The sequence below is a fragment of the Ixodes scapularis genome, unplaced genomic scaffold (assembly GCF_016920785.2).
Source record: "Ixodes scapularis isolate PalLabHiFi unplaced genomic scaffold, ASM1692078v2 PGA_scaffold8__174_contigs__length_109621045, whole genome shotgun sequence".
Lineage (NCBI taxonomy): Eukaryota > Metazoa > Arthropoda > Arachnida > Ixodida > Ixodidae > Ixodes > Ixodes scapularis.
The window spans coordinates 8,814,255-8,834,564 of NW_024609883.1; the positions used below are offsets into that span (position 1 = coordinate 8,814,255).

The 20,310-nt window shown below is 49.4% G+C and overlaps 2 protein-coding genes across 2 annotated transcripts in view; one reads left to right on the top strand and one right to left on the bottom strand.

Moving 5' to 3' along the window:
* LOC120840328 (maltose permease) overlaps nt 1-13,732 on the top strand; it is a 149,937-nt gene extending 136,205 nt beyond the window's left edge. Inside the window, exon 4 of the mRNA XM_042286811.1 lies at nt 13,617-13,732. Coding sequence (XP_042142745.1) covers nt 13,617-13,732 — 116 coding nt within the window. The remainder of the gene's footprint in view (nt 1-13,616) is intronic.
* A 428-nt stretch (nt 13,733-14,160) lies between these two features.
* On the bottom strand, nt 14,161-15,481 carry LOC121833460 (uncharacterized protein K02A2.6-like; the record flags this gene model as incomplete). The annotated part of the gene is made up of 1 exon (XM_042286783.1): nt 14,161-15,481. A coding segment is annotated over exon 1 (1,197 nt), but the record flags the coding sequence as incomplete, so codon positions are not given.
* Nucleotides 15,482-20,310: the final 4,829 nt, after the last annotated feature.

Below are 20,310 nucleotides of genomic sequence, written 5' to 3' on the forward strand. Positions count from 1 at the left end.
GGTGCACTTCTTCACAGCGCTGTATGTATGCAACAGAAACTCCAGATGTGTTCAATAAAAGTAGCATTTGCTAATATTGTGTTTTCTTTGTATCTGATGCACTAGGTTGTATTTGTTGTGAACGCTTGCTACGTTTAGGCTATAAAAAATAGTCTAAATTTTATGAGCATTCAAAACCGGTGCAACTTAAATCCGACAAGCTTATTGAAAAAGAAGTGTTCGGTCTCAATAAAAGATTCCAGAAATTTCACTAAAATAAATTGCTACTTGGGGTAGCAAAAATGGTGTTTTACAGTCGACTCTCATTATTTCAAACTCCAGGGCCCGTTTGCTCGAAGCGCTAACCGCGACTGAAGTTAGCCGCAGTACCTAGGAGAGGGATTTTCAAATCACGTGACTGGCTCGGTAGGGATGCGGGTAAGCATGGCAGTGCCCCGGTGAGTGAGCGCCGCACGCTTTGGAACTAATATGTCGTTGTAGCTGCAATACCGGGCGCGTTAGTCAGCAACGAATGGTGCAGGAGGCTTTCGCTTTGCCTTACCTCACTTCATCGCAAAGCATGAGCAAGGCTCTCGCCGCATTTTTTAGATAGTCTTTCGACTCTAACCATTCCTAAGCCTAAATAAATGCGGTAATTGTCGGCTTGGCAACATCTTTGGAAAGCGAATTGTCTTGACTCAATCGGTTGGGTATTGATTGCACACAAAAGCAGACAGCATCCCTATAGACCTTTTTCTAAATAACCCAAGCATCGAGAAGAACGCTGGAAGTATAATTCTGCGGCCCGCGCGCACTGGCCTTCCTCTTATAAAAGCTTCAAAGTAAATAATCATAATAAAAATTTGACCAACGCACGTGCAAGACAAAATTTGTTTTAGACTTTTTGCTTTAGAACGGTTACTACTTCAGACGCCAGCATGTGCAACGCGTGTAACTACACTTAATTGTAGCATGCACCTCGGTGCTTGGGAAATTTAGAGAATTGTCTATTATAGTCTATTGGGACGCTGTATGCTTTTGTGTGCTATTAATACCTGGCCGATTGAGTCAAGGCAATCCACTTTCCAAAGACATTGCCATGCTAACGTTTATCGCGTTCATTTAGGCTTAGGAATGGCCCAGAATCAAAAGACTATCTAAAAAATGCGGCGAGGTCATATGCTCATGCTTTGCGATTTAAATGAGGTAAGGCAAAGCGAAAGCCTCCGGCACCATTCATTGCTGACTAACGCGCCCAATATTGCAGCTACAACGACATATTAGTTTCAAAGCGAGTGGCGCTCACTCACCGGGGCACCGCCATGTTTCCCTGCATCCCTACCAAGCCAGTCACGTGATTTCAAAATCCCTCTCCTAGGTAGTGCGGCTAACTTTAGCCGCGGTTAGCGCTTGAGCAAACGGGCCCTGGAAGCCACATACTTTAGTTTGAAATATCAGACGATTGAATTATCAAAATTCATCTAAATATTGTCACGAATAAAAACATACTTATTTATAAAACTTAAAATCAGTGTGTAATGCGCCGAGCTTGTGCTGAGAAACATAAATTAACAAAGACCTTTGATGGTGATGGAAGGACAACTGCCTCAAGCAGCCATGCAAAGGTTTTTTTGTAAGCGCGTGGGTATCTAGAAGTTTCTGAGATCGAACAAAAAAAATTTAGTCATCTCATCGTTCCAGTCACGCAAACAAAAGAAAGAAGGACATGCGCTGGCGGGGTCAGCGGCATGAGAGTCGATCACGCTGCTGACTCGGCTATTTGCACGTGGCATTACTCCCCTCTTGTGAAAGTTTCATCGTCTCTATGCAACACAAAATTAAATTAACAGCTTAAACAAGACTAGGTCAAAATAGAGAGTCACGTAAATAGCAGATTTTCACAGTCCTACCGAGCATACCTAGTTCAGTTGAGTCGGAAGACGTGAATCGCCTTCGGGTCGCAGAGGGCAGCGTGACAATGTTGATGCGCCATTGGCCAATGACTTACAACTTAGGTCTCATGTAGCGAATAACCTTGAGGTCGAAGCACCACTTTAACAGTTCCTTGCTGCGACAATGAATTGGTGTTTAGATTCACAGTGGGTAGCCAGGCTGAAACTGGGCGTCGTGGCGACAAAGATTGTAGCAGTCATCGTCACGAAGTTGTGGCTTGCATCAAAATGTGACCAAGCTGGCAAACTTCCTCCGTTCGTTGAGTGACATACCAGGCGTCGTCGTCCTGTTCGTCTTCGTGGCAGATACCACACTTGCCGAAGGTATCGTCATCGGGTTCATCATCAAGGTCGCCGTCAAGTTTGTAGTCGTGGTTGTCGTTAAAGGGCAACTCCGGACAATACTTCCAATTTTGGGATTATGACTGTTTTTAGTGCAGTCAGCGTCCCTGAATTGCAAGGTGTAATTTTTTCCTCGTTATTGTGCGTAGTTTTAAAGATATGGACGCCTCAAAGTTTTGTTTCGGGCATGGCCAACAAAACCGAAACTAGCCGCTCGAGGCCCTGGCGGCACTAGAAATCAGCCGCTATGTGAACGTGACGTTAGGATCGTTCTCGGTCAACGAGTACGCAGGCCGAGCAGCAGCTATTTCTGTTGCGCTAGCCGTCTAAAGATAGGAGGTAAGCTGATTTTATTTTAATCCTGTATACGTGGTAGTTATCCAGCATATGTAGGAAGAGTTAGTGTGTATACCCAAAAGCTAGCGACTGGAAAACCCGTAAACTTGTATGTACAGTGCCGTATTCGGCGGCCGCTGCCGCCGTGCGTGCGCTATGCCGTACTTGTCGCTAGTATACCCAAAAGGTAGCGACTGGAAAACGAGTGAACTCGTTCAGTACCGCACTCGGCGGCTGTCGCCGTGTGTGCGGCCTTCCGTACTCTGTCGCTAGGCCTAAATTGTCATCGGGGCTCCGTGGATGGAGCGACGCTGCTCTACGACGCGCTGCCAGTGAAGTACAGTACTGGGGGCCCTCTAACTTTCGCGCTGCGGTACAGTAACAGACACAAAGCTTTGAGGCTTTCCGGCGCGGGCTGCTGCGTTAGGGCTGTACATGTCTGTTTTTGCGTTCTTTTTTCCTTGGGCGCGTAAAAGCCAAAGTCCACTCGTCGAACAGCGTTTACCCACACCTTCTTCAATTTCTGGTACGTTGGAAACTTGTGAAAAAGCACCTCCGGGTTGTGCAGTGGGTTGTTTGAGCAGCCCACAGCACTACAAGTTGTACTCTGCATCCTTCGAGGAACAGCTGGGCAGTCTTGGGGGCTACGAGTTGCTCGCTAAAACCAGTCTTTGAGTCCTCACAAGCAAATAAACAAAAGGCTATACCGAAGCTACACGGGCTACAGATAAAAGCAACGGCTAAACATGACAATCACAAGTCCAAGTAGCGGTGGTAGCGGCTCAAAGAAGCGCACTCCGCGTAACACTCGGACTGGAGGAAAAAAAGAGAATGATACTGACGTCACGGCCCAATGTTGCTTTAGTGTTCGGCAACCCGCTAGCCACCCGCTAAGGTGCAGCGGCTCCCGGCGGGTCACATTTTTATTATCGGCATTAGTTGAGCATGCGGCGTCCCACGGACGAAATATTTTGGCTGGGGTCGTATTTTGTGTCACTACAGCGATACACGTAATTTTTATAATTTTGAGTTTTGGCTGTAGTTCCCTTTTAAAGTCATCGTCCGGATTGTCCTTGGGTAACTGTCAAAGCCGTAGTCGGGATCGTCTTCCATGAAATTGTTCGAGTCTTCGCCTGGGTCATCATCAGTTTCGTCATCAGTCTCGTCATCACAGTTGAAGACTGTTTGTCATCGAGGCCGTTGTCAGGTTGGTTGTTGACATTGTAGCCGGGTTTGGTCTTTGGAGTTGTCGTCCGTTTCATCATCAGCGTAGAAGTCGTCATGATGTTTTCGTCTCAGTGTGGTAGCCAGGGGCTTTGTCAAGTTCATTGTCCGGGTCGCTTCCGAGGCCATAGTTGAGGTCGTCGTTGATGTCACAGTTGGAGTCGTCCTCGGATGATTTCAAGGACGACGCCTTCACGATCGTCGTCTTCAGAGTTATCGTGTTCACAGATGGTACGCTTCATGGGCATAGACTGCGTTACCCTGCACATCCACCAATATGTCATGAACAAAAAAAAATCTTGATTAACAAAACTTCAGATCAATGTTAAATGCAGCGAACTTGTGCCGAGAAACATAAAGTAAAAAAAAACGCACATACTTTGACAGCGACAAAAGGACGACTGGCTCGAGCAGCCATGCGAAGCTCTTTTTGTAAGCCCGTAGGTATCTAGAAGGTTCCGAGCTCGAACAAACAAGATTCTCGAGTCATCTCAAACATTCTAGGCATGCAAACAAACGAAAGATCCCCCATTCCACCGAACTCCATTCCAGATAATTGGATTTTCTAATACTAATTCCATTCCTTCGAACTCCTGGAAAGGAAAAACTCAGCCCATCCCCACTCCTGGATTGGCTGAACTGCTGCATTCCATTCCTCTCAATCCCTCCCAATTGTGAAAATGGCACTTGACAGCTAGTACTAAGTTACCGGAAAATAACGTCAGCGTAAAGCTGGCGTTGTGAAATGCGTAGACAACTGCAAAATTCAAAACCCTACCCGCAATCATTGATTTTACTAAGTTGAGCGTTGGTCGCACCTAGCACTACTCTCAGAAACAAAGGTGTACTATTACACCCCTTGTCCCATATAATACACCCCAGAACTTCAATTCGGTGTACAGGGCCCCATATTCGAACAGGCGGCCCCAAAGTTTACGAGGGGCTTGATAGCCGTGTGGTACAACTTATTAAGATAGCTGATATACGTATTATTGACTACAAAAAAGATTGTCGGAGTTTTCTTGGACGTACTGCAAAAGCTCCGTGTTTTCTTTCTTTGGTGTTTGATACGCACTTTAGCAATTTAATAAGTTATATCGCAATCAAGCCCCTGGTAAAATTCTGTGCCGTCTGTTCGACTATAGGGCGCTGTACGTCGAAATGAAGTTTTGGGGTGTATTATATGGGACAAAAGGGTGTAAGGCGATACCCTTTTTTTTTTAGAGTGCGCGCAATTGGTATGGGGGCACTGCAGATGTCGATCGCACCACCAGGCTTAAAAGCCTCATAACAGAGAGGAAAACTAAGTCGCCCATCTTTTCCACAAAAGAACCGTATATGTCCTCCACTTTTACGAGATACATAATAAGTGAGGAGTCACGTGTATTAACGAAATGCGGGCGGTGTGACATTGTCCCTGCCTGGTGGCCTGCAACTGGTGCTGTAATCACACATGGTCCCAACAGCCTTATGGTTGCATCTCGCAGCGCCAGGAACGACACTTTGGCTGTGTTCCAAATCTTGCCCAAATGGATCCGAGTTACTCCGGTGGGTCGTGTCACGTGACAACACAGATTGAAAAGTGCTGGGCACGGGTAGGTTTTGGAACGCCGAGGTACAAAACCCTTACCCTGGAGTAAGATCGAGTAAATTGCCCTTGTCCGCCTACAACTCTACAGTTTGGGCTGCTTCACTGGGGTTGCCACTTTCATCCTCGAAGGAACATAAGCAGTCAGATAACCAAACCGTCAGATAACCAAACCAAACCTAAGTGCAATAATGCCGTTTCGAAAGCCCCTTTGACGGCATCGACGCAGCTCGCATTAGAACAAAGCCTATTCCATTCCTACTCTATTCTGGGCAAAATGCAACTACTAATTTCATTCCCATCCCATTCCAGTGCTGCCACCATTTTTTTGCATTCGATTCCAGGGTTCTGGAAGTGCGGAATCGTTCCAACTCTGGAGTGGCAACTCTTCAACTCTGGTGATAGTCACCATCCAGTTCAGTGCGAATGCTGTCCTCGCAGCCCATCCAAAGCTGTTATTACTGTAACAGACTCCAGTACGACGAAGTAGTTGAATTCGGAAGCCTGTTGTGCAGATTTGTACCTTGCATTGTTTCCGGCATTTTTTATTTCTTTCGTATTTTATAATGGACAACTCTTCTTTGTTAAGAGGGTAACAAGCGTTGTAATCTCGGTATTGTTGCCAAACCTGAAGGTTTTATCATCGGTGCACTTTTAAATAAATATATGCCACAGCCGCAGATCAGCGATGAGCACTTACACTGGGACTTAGGTGTTTCGTAAGTATTCATGTTGATTGCACGATAATGATGCTTGTCTTCTGTTAGAATTAAAAAAACCAAAACAATATTCAACATGATGGATAATTTTGGACACCCGCGGCATGTGTGATCTGAGCATTTGTTCTTTTCATCTGAAGTGTGTCTCTTGCTTACTACCTATAGAGTATACGATGTTGTGGACGGAAAAGATGCTGCGACCGACTCCGAGCAATAAAAACATTCTGTTTATTCTCATGTCGTTGAGCTCGTGGCAACGAGTATGAGTAGCATTGTCATCTTTGGCGATGCCAAGGCTGAACCGATAGACTGCCGCAGAGCTATCGCCCTCAGCTCTGCACTGTGAGGAATGGCACGATTTTGTTGAAGTGATTGCGGCTCCAGAGAGGTGTTGTTGCTGTTAACATGTACCGCAAGCAGGATGACATACTAGAGAGCAGGAAAGAGAGCGTTCGGAAGCCATGCATGGTAGTCGACTCCGAGGTCAGGAAATGAGGCGGCAGACGGGGGAAATCGACCCTGTCGTGCTTTCAGTCCGGCTCGATCAGTTTGGAGTGTACAGCCTCGGACTGAAAGGGGGATGCTGGCCGACTGCGGGGCCGATGCCACATCCCCTAAGATGAGGAACCGAACTGAGAGCGAATGCCTGACGTGGCAACAATGAGGAGACCCTGGTCGGCTAGCAACATGCCTTGTGAATGTCAATGAATATTCACTTGCCGAGCCGGTGGGGCATGCAAGGTGGTCGCAGCCCATTGCTGGGAGATGCCGGCGCTGGATGCGACAGAGCAGAGGTGGTTGCGGAGGCGCTGCAGATGTGGAGGCTGATAAAGTTGAATATGCGCCTACTGCATTTTCGTCCGGAAAGGCAGAGCCGTTGCCCTGCCCTTGGCCACGAAGAACATTCCCCTGGATAGCAGGTGCTCGGAGTCGATCATCATGTCCAGGTCACCGATTTGTAGCACTTCCGATCTTGAGGACGGAAGAGACGGTGCAACAGACTCCGAGTTTAACTGTGAAAACATTCTCTTTATTCTCGTACCGTCAAGCTCGTTCCGACGAGTAGCTTGCTTTTATACACTGCAGTCATTAGCATTAGAGTTGATTTAAGTGTTTTGCAACACTATTAATACGGCAGATTGGGCGAGTTGGTACGGCATAATTACGAACCAGCGCACAGGTAGACAGTTACTCAAAATCCAACTACACAAAAATATACACTCGCACAGCGCTGATGTGAGTTTTTTGTGTTTGGATTTTGGGTAACTGTCTACCTGTCCGTTGGTTCGTAATATTGCAACACTGCCGTCTTTAGGCGGTGTGAAGGCTGAACCGATGGACCGCCAGAGGCCCATATCTGTATCTGTTTCATATACTGAATGCCTTTTTGCACGGCTCTGTGTTTACCTTTGTCTTCCAGATTTTTACTGCTCACTTGTTTTTTAAATTTTATTTAGAGGATACTACAGGCCATTGAAGGCCCAAGTAGGAGTGGGGTACAACATATGCATTCACGCACCTACAACAACAAACAAATAACACAACATTAAGAGGTTTACAACAACTAACCAGCAAATATACAGGATATATATTTAAAAGGGGGGGGGGGGGGCACAGCAAGCATCAAGCAGCATGTAATTCAATCACTTGTAATAATAGATGTGAAATTTAAAACTCATATTTAAGATTGAACATTATCAAACAAATGTGAATTTAATTACGCTATAAATTTTAAATAGACTTACTTTTTATACAATTTTGTCTAGATTTGTCAGCATAAAATCTGCAAGTACGCATAAAGTAACTGGAAAGTTGAAAGAAGCAAATTAGAGATTGCAAAACCTGCTTCTCAATAGATATTTTTTTCCCAAAGTATTTACGTGATAGTGCAGCTGAATTAAGGCTCCTTTTTCAGTTTTTTTTATTTGAAACACCTTAAAAATACATTGTTTTCTAAGATTTTTTTATTATTATTATGCTTGGAAAATTAAGTCACCGATTGTTGTTCAGCTTACTCGAAACTATTTATATGAAATGCCAGAGTGCTTTTGTGCATAACAGTGGCTAGATAAGGTTTTTATAATTTCTGATAAAACAAACTCACTAGTTTCTCTTTAGTGACCGTGTCGCCAAGGTGTCAGCAGAACAAGTAACGGATCCCGACGTCAAACTGCAGGAATTTGAGATATATGTTTTCTTATATGCACGCCACTGTTGTGACATATTTGAATATCCTTATCGCTTGCTTGGGCTCAGCGGGTAATGCAGGTCGGCACTAGCGTGAGTATAAAGGCTGAACTGCATAAAGCGATTTAGCGAGCGACGGCGGCAGCGACGAGTCAGCGACGTATTACGAAGATTTCTTACTACTGCTCGTCGCGTCACTCGGTTTTTGGATTTCTAGAAAACATCGTTCCGCTTTCATGCGGCTTGCGTCGTCGCGTGAGTGACCGAGCGTCAGCGAAGCGGGTCGCCGTCGCATTTCTCGTCGCTCGCAAAATCGTTTACATTCGGTTTATACTTCACGCTGTCAATATCGACTCGAGCGCGTATAATTTTCCCGCAGGTGGTGGTGGGCTGACAGGCGCTCCCCGTAAGGGTTCTCACCTATCTGTTCAGCCCAGCACACCACCACCTGCGCCCTTGGAAGGGCAAATAAAATTATTATTATTATTATATTATTATTATTATTTCCACGGGAGCGCGTGTAAATTAAACCCTAAACCCAAGACGGGGGCTGCAGCCAGCAGCTTTGAGAGTGTCATACAATGGATTATAGTTTGACAGAAGCAAGCACAGACTTCGCTAGCGCATTCCAGCCTTGAGCGCTCGAACTTTCGAAAACGAAACCAGATTTTGCTACATTTTGGCTAGCTCGAAACATTTTTTTTTTAATATAGGGTGTCTTTTAGCCAGAATCTAGACTAAGAGAAATGTGTACCTTCCCAATTTATATTTGTGTCACCGTACTATATAAGTAATAATTGTGTAATATCGTTACGTTCATGTAAAATACGGTGGGGGTCACCGGACCTTCGTCTGAAACAAAAAGTCTGTTATATATGCCGAGCGGGTTACTTCTGGAATTGAGTAGTAGTGCCGGGTTGTTAGTGCCTCTGTTCGTTGTTTGTGCATGTACGTGGTTGTGTGTTGATTATGTGGTATGTGCTGTGATGTATGTGTTCGAATGCCGCCGTCCCTGTTCGAGCGTGTCGCTTCCAAAATGTCTCTCATTTTTTGTAGTTTTCCGCATACTCACTAGGTGGCGCAAGCAGCCGTCCAATTTTATTTTAGCTTTGTTCGTACATAGTCCATTTAGTCTGTAAGGAACCACACCACTATAGCTACAGTCTAGTAGAAAAGTTACCGCGTGTTTAAATGGCGCATAGCACCGGCGTTCAGTTCGTCTTCGTTCGCTGGCCGTTTCAGTAGCCGATTCGTACCCGGAAAGCCGCAAAATTTGCGTACACACGAGATATGAGTGGATACGTCGAAACGTCGCGTACAACTTTGCTCGCGGTAAAGAGGTGAGCGGGACGTCGGTAACGCCGGTCGGGTAGGGTCGGGTCGGGTCGGTGTCGGAGCTATTCGTGGTCGCTCACGGCAAACGAGCTTTTTCAATAAAGTTCATGTCTGAGGTCGCGAAGAGATAAGTCTTGTGGAAATTACCCGGCGTCAGTGACAATGCAACCGGCATGAGGCCTCGGCGATCGCCTGAATCGCCACGCGAACGGGACCTGCTCGATGGGGAAACACGCTGCTGGATGCAGTCGATGGTCGCTCCCACTGTCGCGTAATCGCCGTAAGGGATACGGCGTCAGCGCTTGGGGGTGAATGCCTGCGGTAGTTCAGCGCGTATGGACGATTACGAACGAACACGTGCAAACTACGCTTTCGCTGCGGCGAAAAGCCGTGTAATGCGCTGGGCCTCGCTCGTAGAACCCGTCTTACCGTCAAACGGCCGCCATTGTAAAAAAAACACCCCTAGACGTGTGATAGCAGAACGAAGTACACGTTCAAAGATGTTCATTTTACACGAGACCTCGGGTGCAAACGAAATACACCGAGCCTCGCGTGTAAAACGAACACCATTTGGGGGGTCCGCCCTGGGACAACGGTTTACACGTCCAGGGGTGTACTTTTTCGCTGTGTGTGTAGAGAGAGGGAAGTGACGTCAACAACGCAGCAAATGCAGATTGGATGTGGATTTTGTTTTCTTCCGTCAACATCCAATCTGCATTTGCTCTAGTCATTGATGTCACTTCCCTCTTCCAAGTCTCCTGGGAGTGCAAAAAGCGCAACATAGCACCCCTGATGTGTCGGTGAACTGTGTAGCCGAAGGCTACACAGTTCACCGGCATGATTGCGGTGCACGTCGTAATCTAGAACGGGCGTCGTCAGTACGATGACTCGTGTAACCCTTGTTCGCAACATCAAAACTTGAGTCTCGATGGTCTCCTAGGCGCGCAAAGGCGAGAAAAGCAAGATGGCGGTTTGTTTAGAACTAGATACTCTCGAACCCAGGCGCATCAAATACTCCGCGCACGCGCACCGCGTATTTCTACAAAAGGTCCATTAACAAATTTCAAAATTGCCTCTGGTGCCGGTTTATCAAACTGCGTTGGAATGCCGCCACGTCATGAGTTCCTAAGAAGCTGCGCCAGTTCGCGGCAGTATGGTTCGTTCTTGGAGTTACTTAGTCCTGAATGTGACTTGGCGAAGAACGCTAAAGCCTGATTCACATGGTGCGATTTTCTTCTGCAAAATCGGTGGAGCGATGAACCGCACATGCGAAATTTCGCGTTCCCTTTCACATTGATTGAGAGCATATGCGATGTGCCGCTTTTGCGAAGCATATGGTTAGAAGCATTGAATTTGTGTGAGGTAACTATCTTCAATATCTAAAAAATTAATTAATTTATTACGTTCTGGCAAAAAGTACGTGCTATATTTATATTTTGCATGGGCTGATTCAGACATTTCCATCTGCTGCGTTCGCCGCAACGAAATCGACGAAAACAACGAATTCAACGAATACGACAAGGACACCGGGACAAATGCAGCTCATAACTGCTTGAGCAAGCTAGTTGTTGCGTTGCTTGGCATGTCGCGCAAGGCGAACAATTGTTCCGGTGGCTTCATCACGTGGACGATGTTCCATAGTGAAAGAGTGCAAGCAGCAGCGTGCCTTGTCTTTCATAGAGCATGATGGCCGATACTCTAGATGATGACGAAGTCAGGCTGCTCTGTAAAACAAAATACCTAGTTCTGCAGAAGAAAAAACTGCTGCTCCTAGATGGAAACCCGCGGCGATGGTGGTTCCGGCCGTGCTGGCAAAACAAAGCCACAGAATCGGAGTTTTATTCATCGGTAAGTAGACTTGCGTTTTTCTGCGCGCAGGTTTCTGGAATACTTTTTCTCTGCTGACCCTCTTTATGCTTCATAAGGACACGGAGCAGTTTCTAATGGCGAATTCCACTGGGCGTTTTGGAGCGCGCCGGGATCAGTCGACCAGATCCGGATTGGAGCACAAGATCCGAACGGGGTCGCGCCGCCTACGGATCCCCTGTGGAACATGACCACTGCTCCGGGAGCGGCGGATGCCTTCCCGTCATTCAACTGCCCGGGAATCCCCTTTTCGCGGCCGCCGCGGTCGTTTCGAAGACATTTTCGCTACGCGGCGCTAACACGTGTTCGACGCACGAGTGGCAGGAATGGCTCAGGCGCTTCTAGCAAAGATTGCCGGAATGCCCGTAGCGCGGCAAATTCCTTCTCTTCTCCTTCCTGGAAAACGAACCGGCTGTCGAGCCAATGGGTAAGCAAGCCGCCATTACGAATTCTTCTGATGTCGAGACAATCTAGGAGCCCAGCCCGCCACGTGCTTCTTCTTCTTCTGAGGCGAGATGCCCCACGAGAAAAGAAGTCACGTGTGTGCGCCGAGGGCTGGCCCGGCTGGCTTCCGGTTGAATCCGCCGAAATCGTGGGAGCGACTTTTCTCGTGGCGAATTCCACGGGTCGTTTTGGAGCGCGCTGGGATCGACTTTTCCGGAGCGAGCCTATTTCACTGGGCGATCGGGATCGAGACGAACGTGTTCCGCGGGTCGTTTTGGATTACCTCCCTCTCCAGATCTCGATCTGGATCCGAGAAAGTCGCTCCCCCGATTTTGGCGGATTCAACCGGAAGCCAGCCGGGTCAGCCCTCGGCGCACACACGTGACTTCCTTTCTCGCGGGCATCTCGCCTGATCTCGCCTCAGAAGAAATGGTAATGGCCGCTTGCTTACCCCTTGGCTCGACAGCCGGTTCGTTTTCCAGGAAGGAGAAGAGAAGAGAAGGGTTTTGCCGCGCTACGGGCATTCCGGCAATCTTTGCTACACGCTCCTGGGCCATTCCTGCCGCTCGTGCGTCGAACACGTATTAGCGCCGCGATTGCGAAAACGAATTGGAACTTGGAACCAGCTGCTACCAGACACCTGATTTGTTTCAAAAATACCCAGGACGTTTTGGGGCAATGAATCATCACGTAGCAGGCGGTAGACAAGTACACAGCGTTGAAAATATTGATTCCACCGATTCTTATGAAGGCCGATGGTGTCGGTGTCGCAGTTTTGAAGCACTGTCAGTTCAGCTCAACACCACGTTACAAAAGCCGGTTTGGGGTACTGCCGGTCCTAACGCAATTTCACAGTAGAAATAGGAATTGCATGAAAGAACCGGACAGAAACACTTCATACGGTGGCATAAATGCCGAACATATATCAGCGATGTCACTTTCCTCGGTTAGGGCTATCTGCTTTGTCAACGAATGATGAACATCTCGGTAAAATAAAGAGCGGAAAATACTCCCCGTGTCAAGTTTTCTAATTACAGCCACTGGTGGATGTCGTACCGTGGTAATTTCCGGCCCTTCGAACGCACTAGCACTTTGTAGAGTCACAATTCCAGCGATTCCGCGCCGCACACGAACGAAGGTAAACAATCAAGATGGCGGAGTGTTCCCCGTATTGTCCTCGCCGTCAGTGCGGTGTGACAGCGTTGTCGAATAACAAATCGGGCAACACTGTTGCCGGGCGGCAGCAATATGTTGCCCGACTGTTGTTGCCGCGATGTGACAGGGTCGCCGGCAACACGACTTCCCCGTGTTGCCGGAGAGAGTTGTCCATCTGTCCCCTCAGTGTGACAGGGTCTTTACCCCTTGGCTCGACAGCCGGTTCGTTTTTTAGGAAGGAGAAGAGAAGGTGTTGTGTATTTAATCTTTACATAATATATACAGTACAGCATACAGCGGGCACAACCGACCGGGTTGGGGCCAGAGCAGTCGAACCTCTCGTGCCTGCGCGCGAGCACCAGTTCACCGGCATCCCTGGATATCCTCGGTTGCCAACACACAACATCCCTCCCCCCTAGGTCACATAGTCCTTTAGGTAGTCGGGACGTCGCCGTTGTCGCTGGGGACGATTTGACTGTTCTTGCGCAGGCGCTGAAGTTGGCAACACTGTTTGGTGCCTCGGTTCATGGGGTGAAGCAGGTGAACGTTGTGGGGAAGCTGGAGGTGTTGCCACTGGGGTTGACTCCTCAGGGAAGTCCGCTTGACTCGTAGATGGTGGGCACTCTTCCACCGATTCATTCCTAAGCGATGGCTCGCTTGGTAAGGAGAGCTGCTGAGGTGACAGCTCTGTCGTAGGCTCCTCCTCGTCCAGGTATGTGCTCCACTCCCGTCTCCGGATTTGGTCCACGTGCCGCTTCCAGAAACGACCGTCGATGGTGCGAACCTTGTAAGACACCGGACCGGTGATCTCAGTGATGATACCGGGTAGCCACTTGGGGCCTGCTAAATAATTGCGGATGAAGACTGGTTCTCGCGGCTCGAATTCGCGTACACCTTGTCTTCCCCGCAGCGCTTGTTCCTCTTGCTTGTCTCCGTTGTTGTTGATGAGTCTCCGACCCATCAACAATTCCGCCGGACTCTTTCCGGTCGTTGAGTGCGGGAGAATATGCTGACTCAAAAGGAATCGGGCCAACTTGGTGGCCATGTCGCCTCCTTCCATGCGCCTGAGGACTTGTTTAGTTTCTTGGACCATGCGCTCCACTTGGCCATTTGACGATGGATGATATGGCGCCACCTTAACGTGCCGGATCTGGTTTCTCTGCAAAAATTCTTCAAATTCTTGTGAGACGAACGCGGTCCCATTGTCCGAGACTATAGTGTCGGGAACACCGTGTGTTGCGAACAGCACTCGCAGCCTTTGACACACTGCTGCTGACGACATGGATGCTATCTGAATGACTTCCAGCCATTTCGAATGCGCATCCACCACCAGAAGAAAAACCTTTCCTTGGAAGGGTCCTGCAAAATCGATGTGGATTCGGGACCATGGGTTTCTGGCAAATTCCCACGGATGCAGTCTTGCACGTGCAGGTTGCGGCCTTGTCTCCTGGCAGGGCATGCAGGTTCGGACCTTCCTTTCAATATCTTGGTCGATACCCGGCCACCAAACTGTGCTTCTGGCAAGCGCCTTCATGCGGACGATCCCGGGATGCGTGGTATGCAGCAGCTCCAAAACCTGTTCTCTCGCTTGCTCTGGAATGATGACTCTACATCCCCACAGCAGGCATCCCCGATACTCCGACAACTCGTGCTGCCGTCGAACAAATGGCTTGAACTCGTCCGGCAGCCTGCCTTGAGGCCATCCAACCCCCGTCCAATGTCGAACTCTGGACAAGGTTGGGTCGTTCCGGGTGCATCGGGCAATCTTCTGGGCATCCCACGGAATCTCCGGCGCAGTCTCCAGCATCCGGACTTCAAAAAGTTTCTCGTCAGTTGAGCTGTCTTCCACAGTTAGAGGCAGTCGACTCAGTGCATCCGCGTTCCTGAGCTGATGAGCAGGCCTGTACTCCAGCTCGTAGTCGTAAGCCGACAACATTAACGACCATCGCAACATCCTCGGCGACAGCACTTGAGGCATCGGTTTTGCGTGATGCAAGAGTCCCAGTAGAGGTTTGTGATCGGTCACGATCCGAAAATGCCGACCGTAGATGAACTTGTGGAACTTTCGTATTCCAAAGCCTATCGCCAGAGCTTCCCGGTCTGTCTGTGCGTAGTTCCTTTCGGCAGCTGTCATAGTTCGAGAGCCATAGGCTACCGGTACCTCCCGGCCTTCGCTATCAACGTGGCTGAGTACCACCCCAAGTCCGTACGGAGAGGCATCACATGCCATGACTAGTGGCTGGTGGACACTGTAATGGGCAAGGACGTCCGAAGACTGCAGTAGCTGCTTGGCCCGCAGAAAAGCCTCTGCTTCCTGCGTAGTCCATCTCCACTTATGGCCGTTGTCGAGCAGCCTGTACAAGGGCTCCAAATTGTGTGCCGCTCCCCGTAGGAACCTGTTGTAGAAGTTGAGTGCCCCTAGGAACGCTTGCAACTCCTTCTTGCATTTTGGCTCGGGTGCCCCATGGATAGCTTTGACCTTGTCGTCTGTCGGCTGTATTCCTGCCTTGCTGACCTTGTATCCTAGGAATACAACTTCATCCACTCCAAAAACGCACTTGTCCCTTTTTAGCCGGACACCGTCGTCTTGAATTCTTTGAAGCACAGCTTGCAGACGGGTGTTGTGCTCGGCTTCATCTTTACCGCCTACCAGGATGTCATCGAGAAAAACTTGCACCCCTTCCAGCCCTTGCAGCAGCTCTTCCATGTACCTCTGAAAAATAGCGACTGCAACAGCTACTCCGAACTGTAGGCGCGTGACACGGAAAAGTCCACGGTGTGTGGTGATGGTGAGAAGGTCAGCTGTCTCACTGTCAACTGTCAGCTGCAGGTACGCTTGGTCTAAATCAAGCTTGGAAAACCTTGCACAGCCTGCCAGCTTCGCGAAAAGTTCCTCAGGTGTGGGTAGGGGGTAGCTTTCCCAACGGACCACAGGGTTTACCGTACTCTTGTAGTCGCCACAGATTCGCACTGTGCCATCCTTTTTTACCACAGGTACTATTGGAGTCGCCCAACTGGAATGTCGGACCGGTTCCAAAATGCCTTGCCTGATGAGCTTGTCCAAGGCTTCATCCACTTTTGGTAGTAAGGCAAAGGGAACTGGACGCGGTTTGAAAAACTTGGGCTGGGCAGTCGGTTCCACTTCGACTCGAACTGGTGGTCCCTTGCTCTTGCCTAGACCTGGTTGGAAAACGTCGGCGTGACGACTCAGCACTGCTGCGCTGGACGGGCTCTGATTGTTCGTTGCTTCTTCCAGCTGATTGACTCTCAGCTCAATCCCAAGAGCCTTGAACCAGTCTCGGCCAAGCAAGCCTACGCCTGCTCCCTTGATCACGACGAGACGCAGTCGTTTTTGACGCCCTTTATAGGTGACTTGGACCATCACGGAGCCTAGCACCTTCAATTCCTGCTGGTTGTACGTGCGAAGACGTAGTTCACACGGTTGCAGCTTGTGCTTGGACAACCGCAGCTGACGCATAGTTCTCTCGTTGATCACGGAGCACACCGCTCCTGAGTCGACTTCCATCTCGAGAGGGTTCCCGTTCACTTCTACGACCACGCGGATAGCAGGTTCCTCGGCAGTCATTTGGAAGATGCCGAAAACATCCGCTGTTTCACCGTCGCGCCGCCGGCCGTTCTGGCGGCTGCCACCTGTAGGCCTAGGCGTCGGTGAGGACTGTTTCGCTTTTCGTCGACAAACCTTCACGATATGGCCCCGCTGCTTGCAAAAGTGGCACTGTGCGTGTCGAAAACGACACTCGTCTGGTGCGTGTGACCCTCCACAGCGAAAACACTTGCCAGCGTCTTGCTGTGACTTCGACGCAGTCCTTTCTCTTGCTGCCTCGACATTAGGCTTAGCTCTCGGAGCCATTTGCTTACCAACACGACACACATCGCTGCTCTCTGCGGACGCCCCCCTGATCTTTTCTGTCTGGTGGTGGGCGTACTCTGCTGCTATCGCCTTCTCTTTGGCCACCGCGAAGGTTAGTTCCGGCTCGGAGAGAAGCCGTCGCTGAAGGGACTCTTCCCGGAGGCCGCAGACTAACCTGTCTCGGAGCATGTCGTCCAACGTTGGCCCGAAAGCGCAGTGCTCCGACAGCCGACGAAGCTCGGCGATGTAGTCGGCGATACTTTCTCCTTGACGCTGGTCGCGCTTCCCGAACTGGAAACGCTGAACAATGGCGGACGGCCTCGGGTTGAAGTGGGCCGCCAGTCGCGAGACGATGTCGTCGTAGCTCGTCTCGGAAGGTAGAGCCGGTGAGCAGAGTGAACGAACGATGGCGTACGTTGCCGCCCCGCAGACCGTGCACAGGATTGCACGCTTCTTCTCGGCTGACTTGATCTCATTTGCGATAAAGTAGAACTCAAGTCTTTCGTGGTACAGTGGCCATGTTGCACCGGTGCTCGGTGCGAACTCTTCGATGCCGCCGAATGCCGGCGCCGCTGATGCCTTTGCTTCTGCCATGGCGCCGTGAACGGCGCTCTAGAAGGTCTTCCGCCGCAGGTTGACTCCACTTCGTCGCCAATGTTGTGTATTTAATCTTTACATAATATATACAGTACAGCATACAGCGGGCACAACCGACCGGGTTGGGGCCAGAGCAGTCGAACCTCTCGTGCCTGCGCGCGAGCACCAGTTCACCGGCATCCCTGGATATCCTCGGTTGCCAACACACAACAGAAGGTTTTGGGGCCGCGCTACGGGCATTCCGGCACTCTTTGCTAGAAGCTCCTGAGCCATTCCTGCCCCTCGTGCGTCGAACACGTGTTAGCGCCGTGATTGCGAAAACGTGTTCGAAACGACCGCGGCGGCCGCGGAAAGGGGATTCCCCGGCAGTTGAATGACATGAAGGCAAATGCCGATCCCGGAGCAGTGGTCATGTTCCACGGGGGATCCATCGCCGGCGCGACCCCGTTCGGATTGTGAGCTACATTCCGGATCTGGTGAACTGATCCCGGCGCGCTCCAAAACACCCAGTGGAATTCGCCATCGGATCCAGATCGAGATCTGGAGTGGGAGCTAATCCAAAACGACCAGTGAAACATGTCGGTCTCAATCCCGATCGTCCAGTGAAATAGGCTCGCTCCAGAAAAGTCGATCCCGGCGCGCTCCAAAACGACCAGTGGAATTCGCCATAAGATATTGCCGGATGATTCCCAACACTTCTGAAAGACTTCACGCCCTCTTGAAAACAAACCTCACGAAGCAACATGTCTGAGAGAGCCCATTTTGTTGCAGGCGCGGCTGCTATCGCTTTCAAGTAGAATGGCCTTCTTTTTAAACCGCCACGTTTATACCTTTGTTACACGGGCACACTTAACTGCAGTTACGCTAAACCACAATTAGCGCACAATACTTGCCGACAACATTCTGCGGCGATGCAGTCAGAGCTATGAGCGAACGTGCGCTTGAGCATCTTGAGCACCCATCAAAGCAGTGCACGCGCTCTCTTTACTTCTTCCGAAATAGCTGTCCGAGAGTATAGTGCGGTAACTGTGGTGCCGCGTAACCGCAGTTAAAGCTGAGTTAACCGCGGTTAAGTGTGCCCGTGTAACAGGGGTATTAGAGTGAATACGAGGTGCAATTAAACTGGTTTACAGGAAGAACTCATTACTAGTTTCTCGGCTTCCAGACATTAATATACACAGCAGTGTTTTGTTTTCATTCAGGTACATGTCATCAGGAACGTCAATGCAGGACCATTCACTGCAAATCAAGGTAGGCGTGTCAACAGTGGCATTTATAGTGCATGAGACATGCCACTATATATGAAAGGTGCTTCGCCCAAAATACATGAAGATAAACAAAAACATATTATATCGTTCTTGGCGACTTGCAGAAAAGAGGACGGTTTCACATGGTGCGAATTTAGTTGCGATTTCGCAGGTACGACGACGCTGTTGCAGCAAACAGGCAGGTTCAGTGCAATTACAAAATATTCGGAGCTGCGTCGACTGTCAAACATCTTTTGCGGCGTCACCAGCGACTCTACTAGGGTGCGAAACGACAACCAATAAAAACGCGGCTCATCCAACACCTACCGTATCCTTAATGGCGTTCATATGCCGTGAAAGAGTCGCTGGCGTCTCGTAATTATCAAAGACTTCGTAATAGCCCCATGCGCGACCAAACGCGTCGCCGTGGTCGGCCTTCCACGATTGGCCGAACGCTGACTATGACGTCGGAAAGGGGATTTATCATCGACGGAAATAAGAGGAATGAAAGAACTTTAATTTTGATGGTGTTGGCAGTGTTGCTTTAAGAGCTCAATGATTTCAAGCTTCCACCATGCTATTTACAAACACCATCGAACTTGTTGTTTGCAAAGTAATGACATCACAAGGGGGAACCATAGGAGGGCGCCACCAAAGCATCTCGCCGCTAATAGAGGTAGTATTCACTGGCGGCCATAGCTTGCGCCAGCTGCGGTTGAGCACGTGCTGTCATTGAGTTTGCACAACGCGTCTGCAACGTATATTTCACACCGTCAAGATTGATAATATTTGAAAGCAAAATGTAGCAGTCCTTTTTGAGCACGCGCTGCAAACAATGCCCGCCAATATGGCGTCCAGTAAATACCGCCTTTAAAGGGGTAGAACATTTGTAACATCAAGTTTCACGGTGGTGGTCTTGGGCAAGTGATGAATAGGCCGATCTCACCAAGCGTTCGGCGCATGCGTGACGCCGCCATAACTTTAGTTTGCAGGAGGCAGGCAGCAGTGCGCAAGACGGCTCGTGCCGCCTCATGCACCACACGGGCAGAGCTCCACTGCAGCGAGGTTGTCGCACGTGCAGAAATACTAAAGCTCCCTCGATGCATTGTGGCAGCGGTGGCGTAGTCAAACTGGCTGGTGAGATCGGTCTATTTAGATTTCCGGCGTACTCTTTCCACACACTACCAAACCAGGGAATTATCCAGCATTCTTAGTCAGTGGGTATTGCAATCTTTCTGGTGTGTGGTTGGGGAGGGGGGGGGGGGCCTTAGGTCTGTATGCATTGCTCAAGAAATTCAGGGGGATGTTGCGCCCAACCTGGAGATAATTAGGGGGGTGTTGGAAGTTGCTGGTCTTAGATTTATATAAATTGCTTAAGAAATTTTTATTTGGGGGGAGAGGGGTGGTTGTCGTACTTAACCTAAAGATAATTGGCGGGGGGGGGGGGGGGGGGTGAAGGGGTGTACAA